The sequence below is a fragment of the Ambystoma mexicanum genome, chromosome 3q, assembly GCF_040938575.1.
Source record: "Ambystoma mexicanum isolate Mex_15411 chromosome 3q, UKY_AmexF1_1, whole genome shotgun sequence".
NCBI classification, from domain to species: domain Eukaryota; kingdom Metazoa; phylum Chordata; class Amphibia; order Caudata; family Ambystomatidae; genus Ambystoma; species Ambystoma mexicanum.
Genome location: NC_090926.1, coordinates 45780337 through 45798482, shown reverse-complemented (window position 1 = coordinate 45798482; position 18146 = coordinate 45780337). Strand labels below are relative to the sequence as shown.

Below are 18146 nucleotides of genomic sequence, written 5' to 3'. Positions count from 1 at the left end.
TTCCGAAACACCAGAGGGTTTCGGAACAGAAAAACAATGCTCTTAGTACACTGATCTTGCGGGCCGGGGTACTAACAGCATTCGTTTAGGCCCTCGCTTCGCTCGGGTCTGTAACTATGGGACCCGGGGCTTTACCTGACTCGGTAATGCCCCTGCGTCTTGGGGCTTATTGCTTAAGTGTACTAGAACTGTTTGTTGTAATAGTAAAAAAGTAGATATTTGTATACAACCTTGACTGGACAGTCCCTTTTATCATTGGGTAATAATTGTATTTTCGCTGTGTTGCAACTAACCAACAATCCACTACTTTGCGGAGAAAAGCCTGCCATTCTGTCCACGTTACCAAAATTGGACAAGCAGGTTTATAATTTGCTTGTGTTTCCAATCTGTTCAGATCGCTTCTTGTGCACTTGATTGATGGTTTCAAACCTGAAATTAATTCCTTGCCTACTGGTGCACCGGCAGTTGATTTGTCACACTGTGTATAGTGTTGCTGGACTTGACTCTGCGTGCAGCGTGTAGATAAGACTATTGAGTGAGTGATTGCATAGCCCTCAGCATATGCACAACATTAAATATACAAATGATAAAAGTGCATACTTCTATAAGATTTACGAGAAATTACTGTCTGTTCTAAGACTGAAGTGAGTCTTTAAAGTTCCAAAAAATGAATACTATTTGGAGCAAGTACCGGAGCCAGTGCTTCCCACACTCTGAAAATCCATCTGTATGTATTCGGATCCACCATTTTAGTTTGGGCTATTAGGTGGTACTTTATTTGCCAAACTATTGTATTAGAGTACAGATTGGGGGGACATTACATATGAGGAGGGGCACAAAGCTTGTAGGTGTTGTTTGGTTATTTGTCCACCTGTTGACTGCCCATGCCTATGTTAATCACTATGGCCACTATGGCCATTCCCAACCATTTCCTGACCCTCCCAGCCGAAAATGCCTCCTTATTGGAACTCTTTGAGCTCACTTTATTCAAGCCTTACTGTCAAACGTTACACTCAAAGTGCTTGCCACTGTTTTTCCAAAGCAGTGGAATGAGAGTTAATGACATAATTGGAGTTGGAGAAATGCTACTGGTGTAATGAAAATGTCTCATACAGGTCTGCCTTCTGCCATTGTATTTATAAGCACTATCTGTCATTCACTGTAGACCTGTTGTAAATAAACATTGGCAAAGCCAACAGTTTTTTAATACACGTATTAAGCATTTGCCAGGCACTGCAAATAGATGTCCATGTACCCACACCATTTTGCACCTGCTACCAACAATAGCCAGTTAATACAACTGCAGCAGTGCCTGGCAAGTGCCTTTCCCATGCCTACACAAAAGTCCAAACTGTTGGCATTGCCAATGCTTGTTTAGCTTATCTCTGATACTTCAGACGATAATCAGACATATAAAAATCAGCGTTTACCCCACTCTCGAAAGAAGAGGAACAGGCCTAACTGTTAATCAGCATTGTCCTCGTTCTAAAATGATGCATATATAACCTGCTGCCACACAACTCATGAAAGGATAGAAACACCACAACCACATTCTACTCTGCATGTACTTGCTACACCTCCAATTCTATCATCTTCATGGCAAGATGCTTTACCTACAACGCAATAACCGCTAAAACTTCTAGGCCAGGGGTGTCCAACTTCCGGCCTCCAGGGCAGCAATCCTACCAGGTTTGCAGTACATCCGTCATTAGTATTCGTGAGCTAAATTTGCATATTTTTAGAATAGTTGTATGCAAATGTATCTAATGAATAGTAATTGGGGATATCCTAAACATCTGGCATGTTTCAGCCCTCGAGGCCTGGAATCCCCCTCCTGCATGAGAACACAATTGATCCAAGTCCTATTGCAGTCCCACGTGGGATTAATTAGTGACCCGGTGTGCCGTACTTACAGATTAAGTCCTTCAGCACAGCAAGTTTCGGACCCATATCTGGGCCTGCCCACTATCACCAAGGGAGAGTCACATAAAACACCCAATGGTTACATAAAGAAAGCTTTAAATGAGGCATAGCCACTTGGCATTCCTTTAACACCTTCGTTAACATAGTGTTTATGCCCATCTGTGCCTTTAAAGAATGACACAGGCCACGCAGTATTCAAGGTTCTACCATCACATGGGAGCAGTCTTGCCCCACCTTCTAAGGCTCTGCACTGGAAAACGAACTGTCCCATGCATGTTTCGGCCCCTCCTTTGTGTTTCATCAGTGGCTGCGGTGCATCTCGAGTCCGTCAGCACATCAAGTGCAGGGCCTAAGGCCGGGCACACCATCCCATTCCATATGACACCCTCGCGCAGGGGCAAACTGGAGGACACCTGTACATAATGGGGAAGTGGGCAGGGCTTATTCTGGTTTCTATGCATTTCGGGAGAAACAAACACCTTTTAGCGGTTAAGGAAATATGTTTTTATTTGACGGATAGCTCAATTATTAAAAACCAAAATATATCCTATTCTGCGAGTAAGCCAAGACTTGTCCTAGAAAGAAAAAAAACAGGCCAATGGTAAGAATGGAATTGACACGTAAAGTGACGCAATCATTTATTCACATGAACAATGTTAGAAGCGTGAGTTTTGGAGATAGGTGTGTATTACAATATTTTATTATGAAAGGGTGTGAACATTTAAGAAGAGTTATAAGGGGGGGGGCAGTTGGGACATTTGTCTCTTACAGTGAAGAACTAAACAAACCTACCAGCATACGTAAGAAAGTGTGATAAGGTAGCGCAAGCTCTCTTGTGCAAAGAAGCCCGGTTCTCTGATGGGGGAATAATTAATAATTCTACGGACAGTTGGTTTCTGAACCAGCACTCAAGAAACACAAGCTTTAACATGTATGTGAAAGTGCATGTCAGTAAGTGAGGTAGTCCTTATGGTAAGGGGGCGTTTGAAATGTAAAGGACAATGGTGATTATTTTCCAATTAGGATCTCCAGTTGGCACACCACCATTGCCCACAGACCATACGTGAGCTTATTCTTATAATCACAGTACATAATAAGACAGCCATGTGAGCTCATTGACCTATCATGTTTGAGGACAGCAGAATTTGCAAATCCTTAAGCGTTTAAGTAGTAATGGAAGGCAGAAGATAGGATTTACACAGTTTTTCCTCCGGCAGGCATGAGCAAATATGCGGCTTTCTCCAGGGGCGTCTGCTGGGTAAGGCTTTAGCTTAGACGAGGCGATAAGGGGTTCGATATGGAGAGCATGGCTCTGCTGTTTTTATATGATAAGAAATCGGTGACATCTTCCACCCCTGGCTCTCCCTCCCATGCAAAGTGTGTTTCTTCTCCTGGCCCCTGTGAATGGTGCGGTTAGTAGTGAGCTTGTAACACACGATGCAATGGGGACAGGGGCACGCGGAGAACATCTGCTTTTCTGTGGCCATTTGGGCTCTGCCCGGTGTTCTCTCTTGATGGGGAGCTAAAACATCTCCACCTCTCTCTCTTTTTCAGACTTACATCTTCACTGATGAGGAGGACGCTGCCCTGAGGAAGCAATTAGGTAAAAACAAATCTCTCCTCCCTCCTCTTCTACTTCAGACTGTCTCTTTTGCATTTGATGTTTGGGTGATGTTTGGTTTTATTGCCTTTTACCTTGTTTCTCAAGGTCCTAGGTTGCCCTGACTCTGTCCCTTCCTCCTGTCTGGTGGTTGGGTGGAAATACCATATATGGCTCTGGGGCTGCCTCCTGTCAAACAGACTGGAGCCTTCCCAGGGACTGTGTGTTGTGGGTACACCCTTGGGGTGGGATCTGTGTGAATAGAGTTGGGAGTTAACTCACATTATGTGTTGTGAGTGTCTGATTTCTGTGTGTGACACAATGCCTGAGACAACCAGGACTGAAACTGGTATGAATGCAGTGTAGTGTGCTGAGTGCTGGGTGCTTACCCCAATACACGTTCTTTGTTATGTGTGTCTGGGTGGAGTGAATGGCCTGAATGCCTGTGGGCCTAATTGGCTGCCTGCCTGCATGAATGCCCTGTTGCATGATTGGTTGACTGAGCCTGGCTCAGCCTGAGTGAATAAGGACCAAATGTGTATAACAGGGGAAATCTCACCAATTTGTTCAGAAGCTGAAGTCGAAGCTGATGCACGAAGAAGCTGTTCTTTGAAGCACGGCTGGAGGAGAAGTCTGCTGATGCATTTTCTTTGTGTAATCCAAAAGCTGCAGTGTTCTTCCAATGACCAATCCAGAGAGGACCTGGAAAGGAGATCTCTCCCCGAGCTACGAGGGACCATTGTACAACCTGCTATTCTTCATCCGAAGTGCCCTGGAAGCCAGTCCTGTGTGCCTGCCATCCGGAGAAGGGGTCTTTGTGAGTCCTGAAGAGGAGTGCCTAGACATCTAGAGTCAAAGAAGTCCATTGGTGTCACCCAGGGTCCGAAGGAGCATTTGGGAGCCTGGAAGCCCGTTGCTGTGTACCACCCACACGAGGGGGTACCCTGTTATAAGGCTGTTAGACACTCAGAGCTGTGAAAGTTCCAAACTGCCTAGGAATACTTCAGGAGACACCCTTGCCATCATCACTGACCACTTTTTCCTGCCAGAGAAAGTCATGGGTTGCTGAGTGCTGAGTAAGGTCCGCCGGTGGGTTTCCCGCCATTAGTATCCAACAAAGATGGTCTGAGGGTCCAGACTTGGTGAGGGTCTGTGGTCCAGTCCAGTGGTCGAGTGCAGGTCACCAGAAGCCGTCCACTAGTCTGTGCTGCGGCTGGACCACTGAAGAACAGAAGGTTTGGAAACTGCAATATTCCGAAACCCGATATTAAAATTGACCTAAGCACCCATCGCCACCAGAAGTTATCGAGGGTTGCCAGGGGTCTTGTTCTCATCTGCCAAGCCTTTAAAGAGCCCACAGCAAGTTTAATCTTCCTTGAACATCTACAGTCAGAGAAATCGTCGACCAATGGAGAGCACTGCAAAGAGCAAAACTGCTGCACTTCAGAAAGACTTTGGTTCTATGTTTTCTTCTTAGACTTGGCATCCCAATGGCTCCTTCTTCCAAAGGGAGATCCATCCTCCAGGGGAATCGAGTGAAACCAAGAAACTCTGCCGCTTCACCTGCCAAGGCACCAAAGGTGCTGTGACAAGGAAAAACATCTTCTGGCCTCAGGAGTCTTCCAGGGGTCCAGGATTCGTCTTGGATCCTGTTCACCTGTAGCCTTTCAGATACTTTGGGGTTGTAAAATCTTTAAGAATAAAGCAGAGCGTGATTGAACATTTTTGGGCTGGGCTGTAAATGACAAGATAAGTTACTCCCTAACATCTCCTCTACAGGTTGCCCAGGTGGGGGGGATCCTCACACAGAATTGCTTATCTAGTCTAAGGAAAACAATCTGCCAATGTTCATAACTAACCTGCCTTTCTTCCATAATCTGTGCTGTTACACCTCACTTAAGAATTCACATGCCTATTTAAAACTGTCTGCAGTTAGTTCATCTATTACTGAATTTAAGTATTCTGTGGTACCACACAGATTGTATATAATTGCCATTCTTTTGAATAGACCTGCCAGAGTACACAGATTTATTATATGTATATAATATATTATTTATAATTATATATATATATATATATATATATATATATATATATACTGAGCCTTATTTTATATAAAGAAGCTGTGTTATCACCTAACTTAGTGTGTGGACATTCCTTTGTGAGGCTTGGGGACTCACTGTACTTAAGAACCTGCCTGCATCACGTCCTGAGTGCTGAAGCCTTGGTTGCTCGTCCAAGCTACCATATAGAGGACCTTGCCTGAGGTTGCTCTGTGTCTTGGTACCAACCATATATTGTCCCAACCATACAGCAGACAGAAGTAGAGATACACCTCTCTAGTCTTTACAGGATCCCATGGTAGTCTGTAGTACATAGTTTTGGGGACAAAGTGAAAGGTGGAATTTGCAGTTCCCTTGATGCCCTGTTGGTTTGAGGAGGTGTTCAATGTTGTCAAAGGCTACTGACACATCCAAAAAATTCAGAGCTCCAAAACCTTTCTTGTCCATCTCTCTTCAGAACTGAACAGCAAAGTTGTGGTGAGGAGGACCATCCCTTGCCGTGATAAAGCCTGCTTTAGCCTGATTGAGGAGGTTGACCAATTTGGGAAGATAAGAGAACTGTGTGATGGGTCTGAAATTTGAAGGGTCGCTAATATCTATGGTTTATTTCTTCAGACGAGATGTAAACATGGCCTGTTCCCAGAAATCGTGAACATTTCCAAGAAGTGCAGCGTGGTGTAAAATGTTGTGTATACGGTTCTGAAATCATGGGACTCTTGGCACTGAAGGCAGTAGGAGGAGATGACTCTTAGGTAAAGAAGCAGATCTTCTCAAAGAAGTTAGAGTGCACTGTCAAGAGACTATTAGGCACTAAAGACTAGAAAGCGTTTTCTTGTTGGGAGTTGGTACCAGCAGCTCTTAAGGGGAGTGATGGGCTCGTAAGCTTGCTGGCTGGAGATATCTCTTTCGATGTTATAGATTTTGTTGGAAAAAACTGAGAAATAATATGTGTGTCGTAGGTGATGTCAATTCACCAAAGACTGGAATTCATTTTGTTCATGCATTTTTAGAGGTGAATAATTTGTGTTTGCATTTGTGTTTCATTTGGAAATAGTGTGAACCTAGTTGGGAAGCAACAGAGCTACGTAAGGATGTTAGAGGGATTAGTCGGACAAAGTAGTCTGGGTCTCATTCATGAGGGCTGGAGCGACTGAGTTCCAGATCTGTTGATCAGGTGTCTCTCCACTCTCTGTGATGGGGTGAGGGAATGGAGTAATTGACTAGACTCTTAGAGAAATTCCTTAGTGGTCCACGCACATGACCGTACTCGTGTCGTCAACGCTAAGGGATAAATGAAATCTGAACATTTGATTCAAAATGTGGCCGTCTTTTAGGCATTACTAATCAATTTGTCGTTCAAGCTCAAGTTCTCGAAAGAATTTTATGAGTTCATTGTAGTATTTCGTATTCATATTACCAAACCAGAAATAGAAATATAGTACAATTAACTCAGTGTTTGTTATTAGTAATTCAAATATGGCTTCAGTTTAAAAGGGCATAACATTTACTTTCAACTTGGTTGATCAGTAAATTATAGGTGTAACCACTGGCCCAACTTGGGCTCAGCTAGGTAGGACTACATGCTTGTCCCCTGAGGAAAATACAGACAAAAAAGACGCAGACACCAGTGTGTGGTAATAGCTCATTTAGTTAGTGTTGTGTTTGTGTGTGGGTTTACATTGGTGGACTGTACCATCCAATCATCCCACCATGGGGTGGGATAGCATGCAGGAAAGACAACAAATAAAGAACAATGACAGAGCCTCCCCTGCCCAGGAGTGGACTGGGCAGGGGAGAGAATGTTAAGAGGAAAACAAAACATGAGAAAACAAGGATGGGGAGAGGGGAGGAAGAAGGAGGCAGAGAAAAAATGTCTCTGTGGTGGGCCGCGGACTCCAACGGGCCTCAGTAGAGTCTAACAACTTTCCCAAAAAGGGTCCCATATGTCATGTGTGTGGCGGTTCGGGAGAAAAGCAGATCTGCCCAGTCTGAGATGCATGCGTAGCACGGCCTGGCCCGTGCTCTGCTGCCATGCCCTAGCCGGCCAGATTCGGCATAATACAGGTTGAGCCCAGAAGACAATGCCTCCCAGGCCGCATATGCCAGAGTGGCCTGGGAAATGAAGGGAAGCCAAAACACTGAAGTCTGACCCACCCTTGTGAAGAGTGGAGATCAGCCGGCATGCCATCCAGAGCTCCGAAGAGTGCTTGACTCACCTCTTTGCACCACGTCAGTGCTGAGAATAAATGGGTTGGGCCCTACTGGCTGATGCATGCCAGTATGCAGTGGTGACTGTGGTGGCATCCCCATAGCAACAGGGACACCGCCAGAAGAACGAGTGCACTGAGGGGTGCAGTGATGATTATGGCATCCCAATGCAGTGGACTGGCCCACCAAAGAAGGTCTTGTGGCAGGAGGTAGCAGTGAATCTGGTGGGCCGTCTAGGGCATGGGGGCCGCTGTCGAAGCAAGAGGAGACACGGGCCAATGCAGCAGTGATCCCGGCACCCCCACATGGTGGATGGGGCCACCTGGAATTCATGAACTGGGCTGGTCATGATGGCAGTGAACACGGTGCCCCACAGGGGAAATGGGGCGCCGCAATGAATTATATGAAGAGCAGGCGGCCATGCAGTAGTGATGTGGTGGACGGGGCACTGCAGGTGAAAAACAGTGCCAGGGTGTGGGCCAGCCAGGAGCCGAAAGATAGGGGATTGTGCCACCCCTCATGATATCAAGAGAAAGCCAGAGACTAAAATGTAATGTTATGGCAGCTGATACAAAAATGTACCTATTTGTTCTTGTTTATAATGTATTTCAATGTGTATTTATATTTGTGGGTTTGTTTAGGGTTATGTATATATCCAATTGGTTATGAAGGTGAATATGGGCACTGTGGTGGATCTACACCAATGTTTTCTGTATTCTGATACTTTGCTAACATCATGCATTTGTTGTATGAGTGAGCCGAGTGATTCCCATGGACTTCAGATTGCCAATAACGGGACATCTAGTCTCATCACTTGAGCCCGAAAAAGGAGCAGGCCAATTCTCAAAGTTCGTCGGAATGAGCACCCTTCTTCACCTCTTTGCTCAATTGCACATATCAGGGGGCATTTCTGTGCATTTAAAAATGCACCTTTACATTCACAAATTGGATGTGCTTTTAAATGCATGGAAATGAAGCGTAATCAGGGCACGGTCGTTTCTGACCCTGTCATGTCATTTCTTTACTCTACTTTCACTTGCATTTCAGTCCCCCCAAACAGGGATGGAAATGCTTCATTTTTTACAAGCATTTTATAGCGATGGCTCTTTAATGACTTGAAATACGCTCCCACCAACGAGGTGGTTTCTGGGAGCCTGTCATACGTTAGTGTAGGGAACGCGCTCCAGACACTAATGTATGTAAGAGGACTGGGCAGAGCATCTTTCCACTGTCCATCCCCTCCTGAAATGTTCCGCTCATCTTTGAGAGCAAGATGACCGGTGCATTTCAGCAGAGAGTGCAAATGAAAAAAGCGCATCCTCTGTGCTCCTTAGTTTGAGCGATTAGGTGCCGCTTGAGACACCTATAAGCTGAAACTATTGCATTAGAATCCAGATAGGGAGCAATGGCATGTGAGGAGGGTCACACAGCCTGTAGGCGTTGTTTGGTTATTTGCCCACCCATTGACCCTCCATGGCCATGCTAATCCCTATGACAGTTCCCACCAAGTTCCTAACCCTCCCCACCCAAAAACACCTCCTCACGGGAACTCTTTGAGCTTGCTTTATTCAAGACTCACCATCAAACATTGCACTGGGTTTTTTTAAAAGCAGTCTTCTGGGAGTTAATGGGCCACATTACAGTTTCCCCAGACAGGAAAAATGCGGGTAAAATTGCTGGTAATTCTGGCACTGGCATTTTTACAGTACCGAGGAAACACAAGTTTGGCGTTGGGGGGCATGGATCTACCTCCAAGCCTGACCTGCTGATAAATCGGCCCCCACCGCCCAAAAAATGCAGCAAATACTGGCACTGTTATTACCGGCGCCAGTAATTGTGGCAATCCCCTCCATGGAGCCCTATCAGACTCCATGGAATGGGGATTTCCCTCCATTGCTGGCACCTGGAATACCCTGGTAATACTGGGATATCAGTTGTTGGTAACAGAAGGGGCAGTTTGGGGGTATCCTGCCTTGAATTACCAGTGGGCTACCGGCAAACCTGTAATGAACCCCAATGAGTTAATTGGAGTTTTAAACCTGCTACTGGTGTAATAAAAACATGTCTTAACCAGGTCTGCCTCCAGCCACTCGATTTATTATCAATATGCGTGTCCTTCACTGAAGTCCTGTTAAAAACAAGCATTGACAAAGCCATCAGTTTTGGCTTGTGTATAGATATTAGGCATTTTCCAGGCAATGCTATTGGACGCCAAGCTACTTGCACTATTTTGCACCTGCTACCATCAATGGACAGTTAATACCATTACCACTGTGCCTGGCAAGTGCTTTTCCCATGCCTACACAAAAGCCCAAACTGCTGATTTGCCAATGCTTGTTTACATTACCACACAGCACATGCGCAGTAATGATGTGAAAAAACAAAACAATTAGGCCTCTGCATGCCCTACAGAGTCCATGGGAGACAAGTGGTGTTGATGCTCCCTTCCAATGTGCATGCGCAGGTGCAGTCGTGATATGCACTCCACGAGGGCACACAGAAGGAGGAGGCATACAGCCAAGAGTGGCAGCATCAGTAGGCACTACTTATTTGTGCAGCCCTAAAAGGAGTTCAGACTTGCTAAGGTAAGCAATCTATTTCATAGGCAAGCTTGTGGGGGGCGGGGCCTGAATGGAGGTTTCTGCGAGGCAGGAGATCGGGAGGTTTCAGAGGAAATGGGAAATGCAATAATAGCTTGGAACATATTTGCATGTAAAATGCTGTTCCTAGTATAAAACCAGTGGTGTTATTTTTGCACTCTAGTCTATCTTGTGTACCTTCACATAGAAGACCCATCCCCTAAGGAATACATGAATACATTGCTTAGGTGTAGCATTCTTTCAAATTGATGCTATTTAGATTGAGAGTAGACAACCTCTAGACACAGTGAAACGTGGCCACCAGAAAGAATACAAGAAACTAGTTTATACATTCATACATGTATTTATATCCTTATAGACCTTGGGAAAGGTCATTAACACAGGATAATGACCCGCCACCAAGTTATGGCCTGATGCAAAGCAAAGGGCCATAATTTGAGGAAGGCTAATTATACCATGCGATAATGACCCCTACTGGGATCTATTAGGCTATTAGCATGTAGAGGTAGTAAGTAGCAATACATGTTTGGGAGTTTTGGGTTGAAGTAAAATAAAATGTACTTTAATACTTGGTTAAGTAAATAGGCAACTGAGTTAAACAACAAAATGTGGTATGATGTCGTAGTATTGAAAAAACATGTTCGTCTTCATAAATTGAGCATTTTAATTGCAAACTTGGTTGAAACTGAAACAGGTTTAACATGAGCATGCGTTTATTGTCATGTAAATGGTTTCTCTATAAGAAAGAGAAAGCATTTCTAATTTTTTAGCTTTCTCTTTCACGCCTTGAATAGGATGCTGCAGTGAAAAAATAAAGCCCTTTCAGAGAGGAAGTGCCTTGTTGAAAGACATCTTGTACGGAACTTGCATTGTTGTTTCCCAGTCTGTTTCTGGCGACGGAAGGTTCCGAACGCAGTCAATATCAGTAGTTATTGACTGCACTCTAAACAGTCTGAGTGACTGAGAGGACGTCATGTGCGAATTAGTCATAACCCACCCCCACCTTTCAACTTTGAGTATGCTAGAGCACAAGTACATTACAAACCAAAGTGTTGCATGCAGACACTCCCGTGCATGAGCACAACGGTTGGTTCCATGCCTGTGGGAACAGTGCAGTGCAGCATTAGCGCAGTCTCTGTCTCTGGGGACAAAGCATGGTATTTTGACAGTGAAGAATACCTCTATTGGGGTCTATTACATACTGCCAACAGTGGCGAGCCCCACCTCTGGAGGGGCTGTGTTTGGGAGAAGCAGAGAGAAATGTAAAGTAACCAACAATGTTATACTGAAGACCAGTGAGAGATTACTAGGCCATTGCCTTTGGTACCTAGAGAGCAAGTGGCACACGCGTGAGCTTAGATCAACTGAACTGGGAATGTGTGCTACTACATGGTTTTGTAGGCCTCCCTGAGGTGGTGTGGGACAGTTCGAGGCATGGGGGGAATAATCAGTAGGGAATATTTAGATACGATTGACCTGGTTTGACATCTTTACCTAAACCCTTCCCTAAATTTCCCTAATTACCTTCTGCCTCTCTGAAAGTTACCTCTGACTTAAAAGGAGCTCCACCCATGTGTACCCCTTTAAACCACACGGTCAAAGTTCAGACAAACCTTTCCAAAGATTTGTCCTGTTTGAATCAACTGAAATTCTAGATATTTGTGGTTCATACTAAAAATATTCTTCCAGGCTTAGCCAATGCAACAGTGTAAGTAAGGTGGTCTGTGTAGGAGTAGTCCATGTCCTCTGCTCTATTGTCTGAGGATTCTCAATGCAGTGTAAATTACTTTCTGAGACAACAAATTTACATCATTCTAAATATAACAATTTTCATTTTTTAAAACAAACACTCTGACACAATAATGCACACCGTGTGTGTCATTTGGCCGTTCTGTCAGTGGTATTTACAATTGAGAAATTCTGCTGACTGTTTTGGTAGTAAAAACATTGTCAAAATCCTTAGGGGCCTGACTATTCCATGCAGAGGGTTCCCACCTATTTTCACAATGCCTCTCTGTTGAGCAGAACACAGTGGACCTCATTATGCTATCAGCGTTAGCCGTGCCTGTAATACAGGCACGGCTGCCGCTGGTTTCATTTTCTTTCCGGCACCCGCGAATGGGCAATTACTGGGTGAAAGCAGCTTAGAATTGTGAACAGGGTTAATTTCTTCAGAAACATGAATGTTTTGAGCAGAAGAGAACATATTTTAAGTCCTTTACTTGCATTCTGGACCCTAAGGAGCTACCATCTGATGCAGACCCCGATGGACTGATTTCTTCATTCTTTCCAGGGCCAAAAGGGGTGACGGAACACGCCAACACACATACCCCCTTTCTCTAACCATCTGCATATTGCCGCGGAGTTGATTGCGCAGTCGGTTTTCCTGCAGCACTGCTTGCACACCCACATCCCCCATGTGACAACCTTAGTTGTGTTAAACAGCATTACTAGTGGCCTCCCGATAATTGCAACCATAAATTAGATGCTGTTCATGTTTGCCCCAAGATTTGGATCATTAAATTGGATGCTTGTCACGAGTTGTGTTTCTTTCGAGCAGAATCCACTGGTAATTCTGCGGTAAGTGGAATTGCACACCCGCAGAATGCCCGGAAGCCGTCTGCCTCATGCCTTTCCTTGATATGCCGGGGATGGGTGAGGAGTACGTAGACGTGTGCCCTTGTCTCCCTCCACGATGCGCATGCCACAGATATTGAGCTGGGTGGGGAGGGGAGAAAGCAAGGATTCACTGCACGGTTACACTTCATGGCTCCTTCCCAAGGACCACCTTATCTGTGCGATGAGTCACCGTTACGATCCGCTGTGAGAGGATTCTGATGGGAATGCACCGGGAATAGCCGTTCCTGAGGGTATGATAGCGGTCAAGCTATCCCCAGGAGTTTCTCCTCCTCAGTGAGGAGAATGAGGACCTGAGGCAAATGACTTTGTTGAGAGGAACGGTAAGACCATCCAGTTTTCCATTCATTAAGCTTCCGCACACTGACATTCTACGTTTCTTAAAACACTTAAGAGAATTTGTTTTCTAGCGCAAATCATTGCAATGTAGGTAAACTAGGTAAAAAATGAAACGTTACAATTTTTATTGATCATTTATTTGAAGCACGAGCAGTTATGTTCATATGCATTCATATAGCAACAAATCACCACCGTAGTAGTTTCAGAGCACCTGAGCTTGTCTGTGGAGTGGTGTACTGTGTCCATACCAGGGGCGTCCATACCTTAGTCTGCTGTAAGACAATGTGGGCGTCTGAGTGCTGGACAAAACAATCAACGATAAGAATAATCATTGACAGAATTTAAAAACTGAGACGAGAACCAAGCATTTTTCAACACAAAAGAAAACAAAGTTAGAATTAGTGTGGAGTGAAGGGGGATGGAGTAGGTTGGAAACTGCTGAACTGGAGAAGGAGTGAGTAGACACGCCTGGAGATAAGGAGACAGAACAGGTCATGATTCCTCTTGACCCTCCCTACATGTTTTATTTGTCAGCCAATCAACTGCGTGCATGGGTTTGTGTGTTAAGCATGATCGCTTGATTTGAATGCAGACAAAGAACAAATGGCCGTGCAGCTCTAATATAATATGGCCGCCGGTCTGGAAGGACCAATCACAATCTGCATTTCCCAGGCGCGAATGTGCATTCACCACCCACGGTGTAAAAAGAAAAGTCAATATAATGGCCGCCACCCTAAATATAGATGACATGACCATTTGGAACATGTTTTCCATGGCCGCGATCATTCCTATTTTAATGGCACAGCCATTTTTGATGAGAGATGTGCTCGTGCTGAGAAAGGAGAAAAAAAAAGAAAACTATTCACAATCGCAACTCGGAAAATCTTGGGCTTCACTCGGGCCCACAAAGCGGGGCTGGTGGGCCATTAAATACCATGTCCGCCGCACCGCGGGGAGTGAAAGCTACATGAAACACGCCTTTAGGGAAGCAAGGGTGGAACTAGGCAGCACAACTAAGACATGGTTACCAGAATCGATCCTAAAAAGGACTGTAACCTCAACCGAGGTTTGAAGGTTGGAAGGAGAGAGAAATAAAAACAGCAGCTTGAACATAGCAAAGAGGTCAAAATGAGTGCAAGGCACACCTTTTTTAATCTAAAAGCATAAAGACAAGAGAACATCCCTGGCACAGCCCAAAGACGTGGCAGAAGTAGCCAGAGAATGGGGCAAGATCGTAGCCTAGATCGGCCATTACGTGTTGAGCGGGAGCTGAAAATATTGCAATCTGTAGTTTTACAGATGAAAAGCTAATAAACCACATGGTCATCGTAAAAAAAAAAAGAATTATTCATTACATTTAACATGACATATAAAAGAAGGGATAGTGAACAAAGGGAAGATAAAATTGCAAAAATGGCATGGGGCAGAAAAAGTAAGAAACAAAGAGGAAGTAGAATAACAAAGAAAACTGCAGAAAATTAAAAACGTGAGACAATAAAAAACAGAGTATTGACACCAAAGTGATTGAGACCGACACCCATGTTTTTTGATAAATTCTCTCAACTGTACGTTTAAAGGATATTTGAAGGATATTCGCATCCGGTAAAGGCGGATTGACCAATGACAATCCACCTTTCCTAGGCGCAATTGTGCCTTCACCGCCCGCTGCGGTTGAAGGGAAAAAAATATCTGACGCCATAAAAATAGGACAGGGACAAGGTCCCTTTTTTCAGATGACAGCAGCCATAGAAAACATATTTTCTATGGCCGCGTCATCCGCGTCCCTTTTCTATGTTTATGGTGGCAGCAATTTATTTATTTTTTGTAAACTTTTTTTTATTCCAACGTGAGATGTGCTTGCGCTGAGCACATCTCCCGTCGGAATCAACTAAAGTAAAAGAAAATGATCTGCACCTCGGGAAATCCCAGGGTGCGAATCACTTTCATGCCCCGGTGCCGGCGAGGACATGGCGTTTTACAGCCTGCAGCCCGAGCTGAGGCCCTCGCTTCACTCAGGCCTACCAACATTTGGGCTGGCGGGCCATTAAACAGCATGTCCAGCCCGACGCCTGGGCAAGAAAGTTATATTAGGACTGGCAGTAGACTGTTACAATCAACTGAACTACTTTGGAAGAATTTCCAGTCAATAATTAAGCATTAAAAACCTAGCTCGAGGGCCGTAGCATGAGTTTTGAGCCCTGAAGACTGAGTTGAAGGCCAGAGCGAAGCAAGGGCATTAAACGAGATTTACAGGCCCAAGTGCATGGTCTATCAAGCTATCATGCCCCTGGAATACATTTTTTTTTTTATAAAAGCAGTCTCCCTGGAGTAGTTGCTGGGCACAGGTTAGTGGGCAGCAACCATGTACAATATGATGAGGAGGGAGGGACCGGGCTTAGATTTCAGCCCAGCTGTGTCTGCCAGTTGGGCCTGCCACGGCAAGTGAGTGGTGGTTATGGGACGTCATGGGCGAGAGGCCAGGGCGCGTCTGACAGGTGCAGCCCGGGCAATGTGTGAGCAGCTGGGCTGGTGGTAAGGCTCTCAGCATGAGACTCGAACACTCCTACTGGTCATTCCACAAGCAGCTGAAAATTCTGCTTTTCTTACAAGATACATAGTGACGTCCCTCCTAATGGAGCTCTGACCAGTCTCTTTAAGCCTGTATTTTATACCACTCAACTGTCAATGATTTCTTTTTACACGTGAAACTGACTTATTGTTTGTATCAATGCGCCTTGATGCCCTCGGGTCTAGTGGGCTATATAAATACTAACATAAATAAATAAACAAATCAAATGGTGCTCCCATGATGAGAGGGAGCGCCATGCCGAGTGCCCTACCACCATTCCAGCAATACTGGGAGAATGGCGTGGCTTCCATTGCATTGGCCAGTTTGAGCGCCATATGGAATTTCAGATCCCCCATGACTTGTGTGGGCAAGAAATAGACCTTTGGGGGAGTGCCAAGTCACTCCCCCGTGATATAATTAAGCAATAATGCAGCGTACTATGGGCCATCCTGCCTGGTAATGGGCAGCTGCATGGCAAACTATTGCAATTAGCACGCTGGGTATCTGCCAGGCGTTCTGGGCCCTTTCTATTGTTAGAGGAAACATGGCCCACGGCAAGCGTGGGCATAGAAAAACATACAAATAAGATGGTCATCGTGGATATGGCTACCAAGACCCGTGTACAACGCCCTTTCCATGTGCATGGCAGAGACGGCTTCATGGTGAAGGGACGCTTAAAGCTGTGGTGCAAGGAAAAGAGTGGAAGGCAAGTGTGGCAGGAGTCTGGTGGTAGAAGAGTGCATTCCTGCCGCGTGGAGTCTAGTGGTAGACTGGCCTATAGGGAACGCTGGAGATTTCCCAGTAGGCCTCTAGACCCTGTGCCTCATTGTGTGGTATTTCCACATTCCCACATAAGATAAGGGTTAGACTTGCTGAAAGTGTGTATTATGGGGCCACTTTTAAAAGGATTTCCAGGGCCTCTTTTGGTTCCCAGTCCACTGGAGGGCAGCAAGGCGTGGAGATGGAATGAAGGCCTGTGGGAGGAGGCGCTGTTCAGGAGGTTTGAACATGGGCTCAGAGTCGTACATAAAGCCTGTGCTGCTAGCATTCTTCTTTCCTGGCAACAATTCCCCCCCCCCCCCCCCCCGTTACTAAATAAAAACAAATAAATCATTACAATCCTGTTGCTTGTCGTTTATCTCATTATCAATACAAGGTTGCATACCTTTACAATACATTCTTTTGAACCTTGCACTGCCCTATTGATTAATATTGGTCTTCAATCAGATATTTTATTACTTTAATTTAACCTCGTAAAAAAGGGGACATTTTAATGACTGTCTTTTCCATAACCTTATTTATTATATAAGATAAGTTTTGCACAACATCGAGTAATTCATATAATGTGTTTTTCCTTTTCATGGTGGGTGAGCATTCCACGCATTTAAAGTGATATATCTTTAATTGTTACTAATAATGCCTTAAGTGTTGAGCCCAATGTTCTGAGGCAGCCATATCACAGACTTCGGGTATTCGTTTTTGTTAATGTGTGTTTCATGTTTCTTTTCTTCCTCTTTTATTGACCCACACCCACCCTCCGGCATCTGTCAAACCCCCTAGGATCCAGGCTTGTGGTCACTAACTGCTCGGCCCAGCATAGCCACCAGGCTCTCTCGTGCAAGATGGCCGCCGAGTTTGATGCATTCCTGGAGAGTGGAAGGAGGTGAGTGAAGATCCCGAGGACGGGAGGAGCTACTAATACAGCTAACAATTCTTGGGAGTGCTGCGTGGCGGTGGAGCAGGAGCAATCGCTTGATATTCCTGAGGGCATTTGTGTAGAAAAATCTATGGCACAATATTTGAAGAATCTGGTGGTGCAGTGCTAGAGTCACTGCTGGATATTCCTGCAGTCTAATACTGGAATATCCTGGCATTGACTGGCACCTGTGGTCTGCAGCTCCTCCTTTGCCCCATATTGACAAGGGTATCACCTTCTCAATGGTTGGTGCCACTCGCCTTCGCTATTTTCTTGCATCAATCCATAATGAAGTGAACGTATACAAACAATAGCCTATGTAGTTCCTTTCACCTCTCTGCTAAGTTTATTTCCATTTGCTAGTACAAATCAAAAACATTAAAATCCTGGACACAGGCCCACTTTAATGGTTCTCGGTTTGTTAGACCTGATTTGCCAAAGCGGGAGCAAAGACATAAGGGATGTTCCAGGGACCATTAGCACTAGGAATTAAGGAAGAAGCGTGGAGAGG

General features: G+C 45.0%; 1 protein-coding gene across 1 annotated transcript in view; it reads left to right on the top strand.

The window, feature by feature from the left end:
* MFNG (MFNG O-fucosylpeptide 3-beta-N-acetylglucosaminyltransferase) overlaps positions 1–18146 on the top strand; it is a 123584-nt gene that overhangs the window by 53156 nt on the left and 52282 nt on the right. Inside the window, exons 2-3 of the mRNA XM_069653037.1 lie at positions 3478–3526; positions 17500–17602. Coding sequence (XP_069509138.1) covers positions 3478–3526; positions 17500–17602 — 152 coding nt within the window. The remainder of the gene's footprint in view (positions 1–3477; positions 3527–17499; positions 17603–18146) is intronic.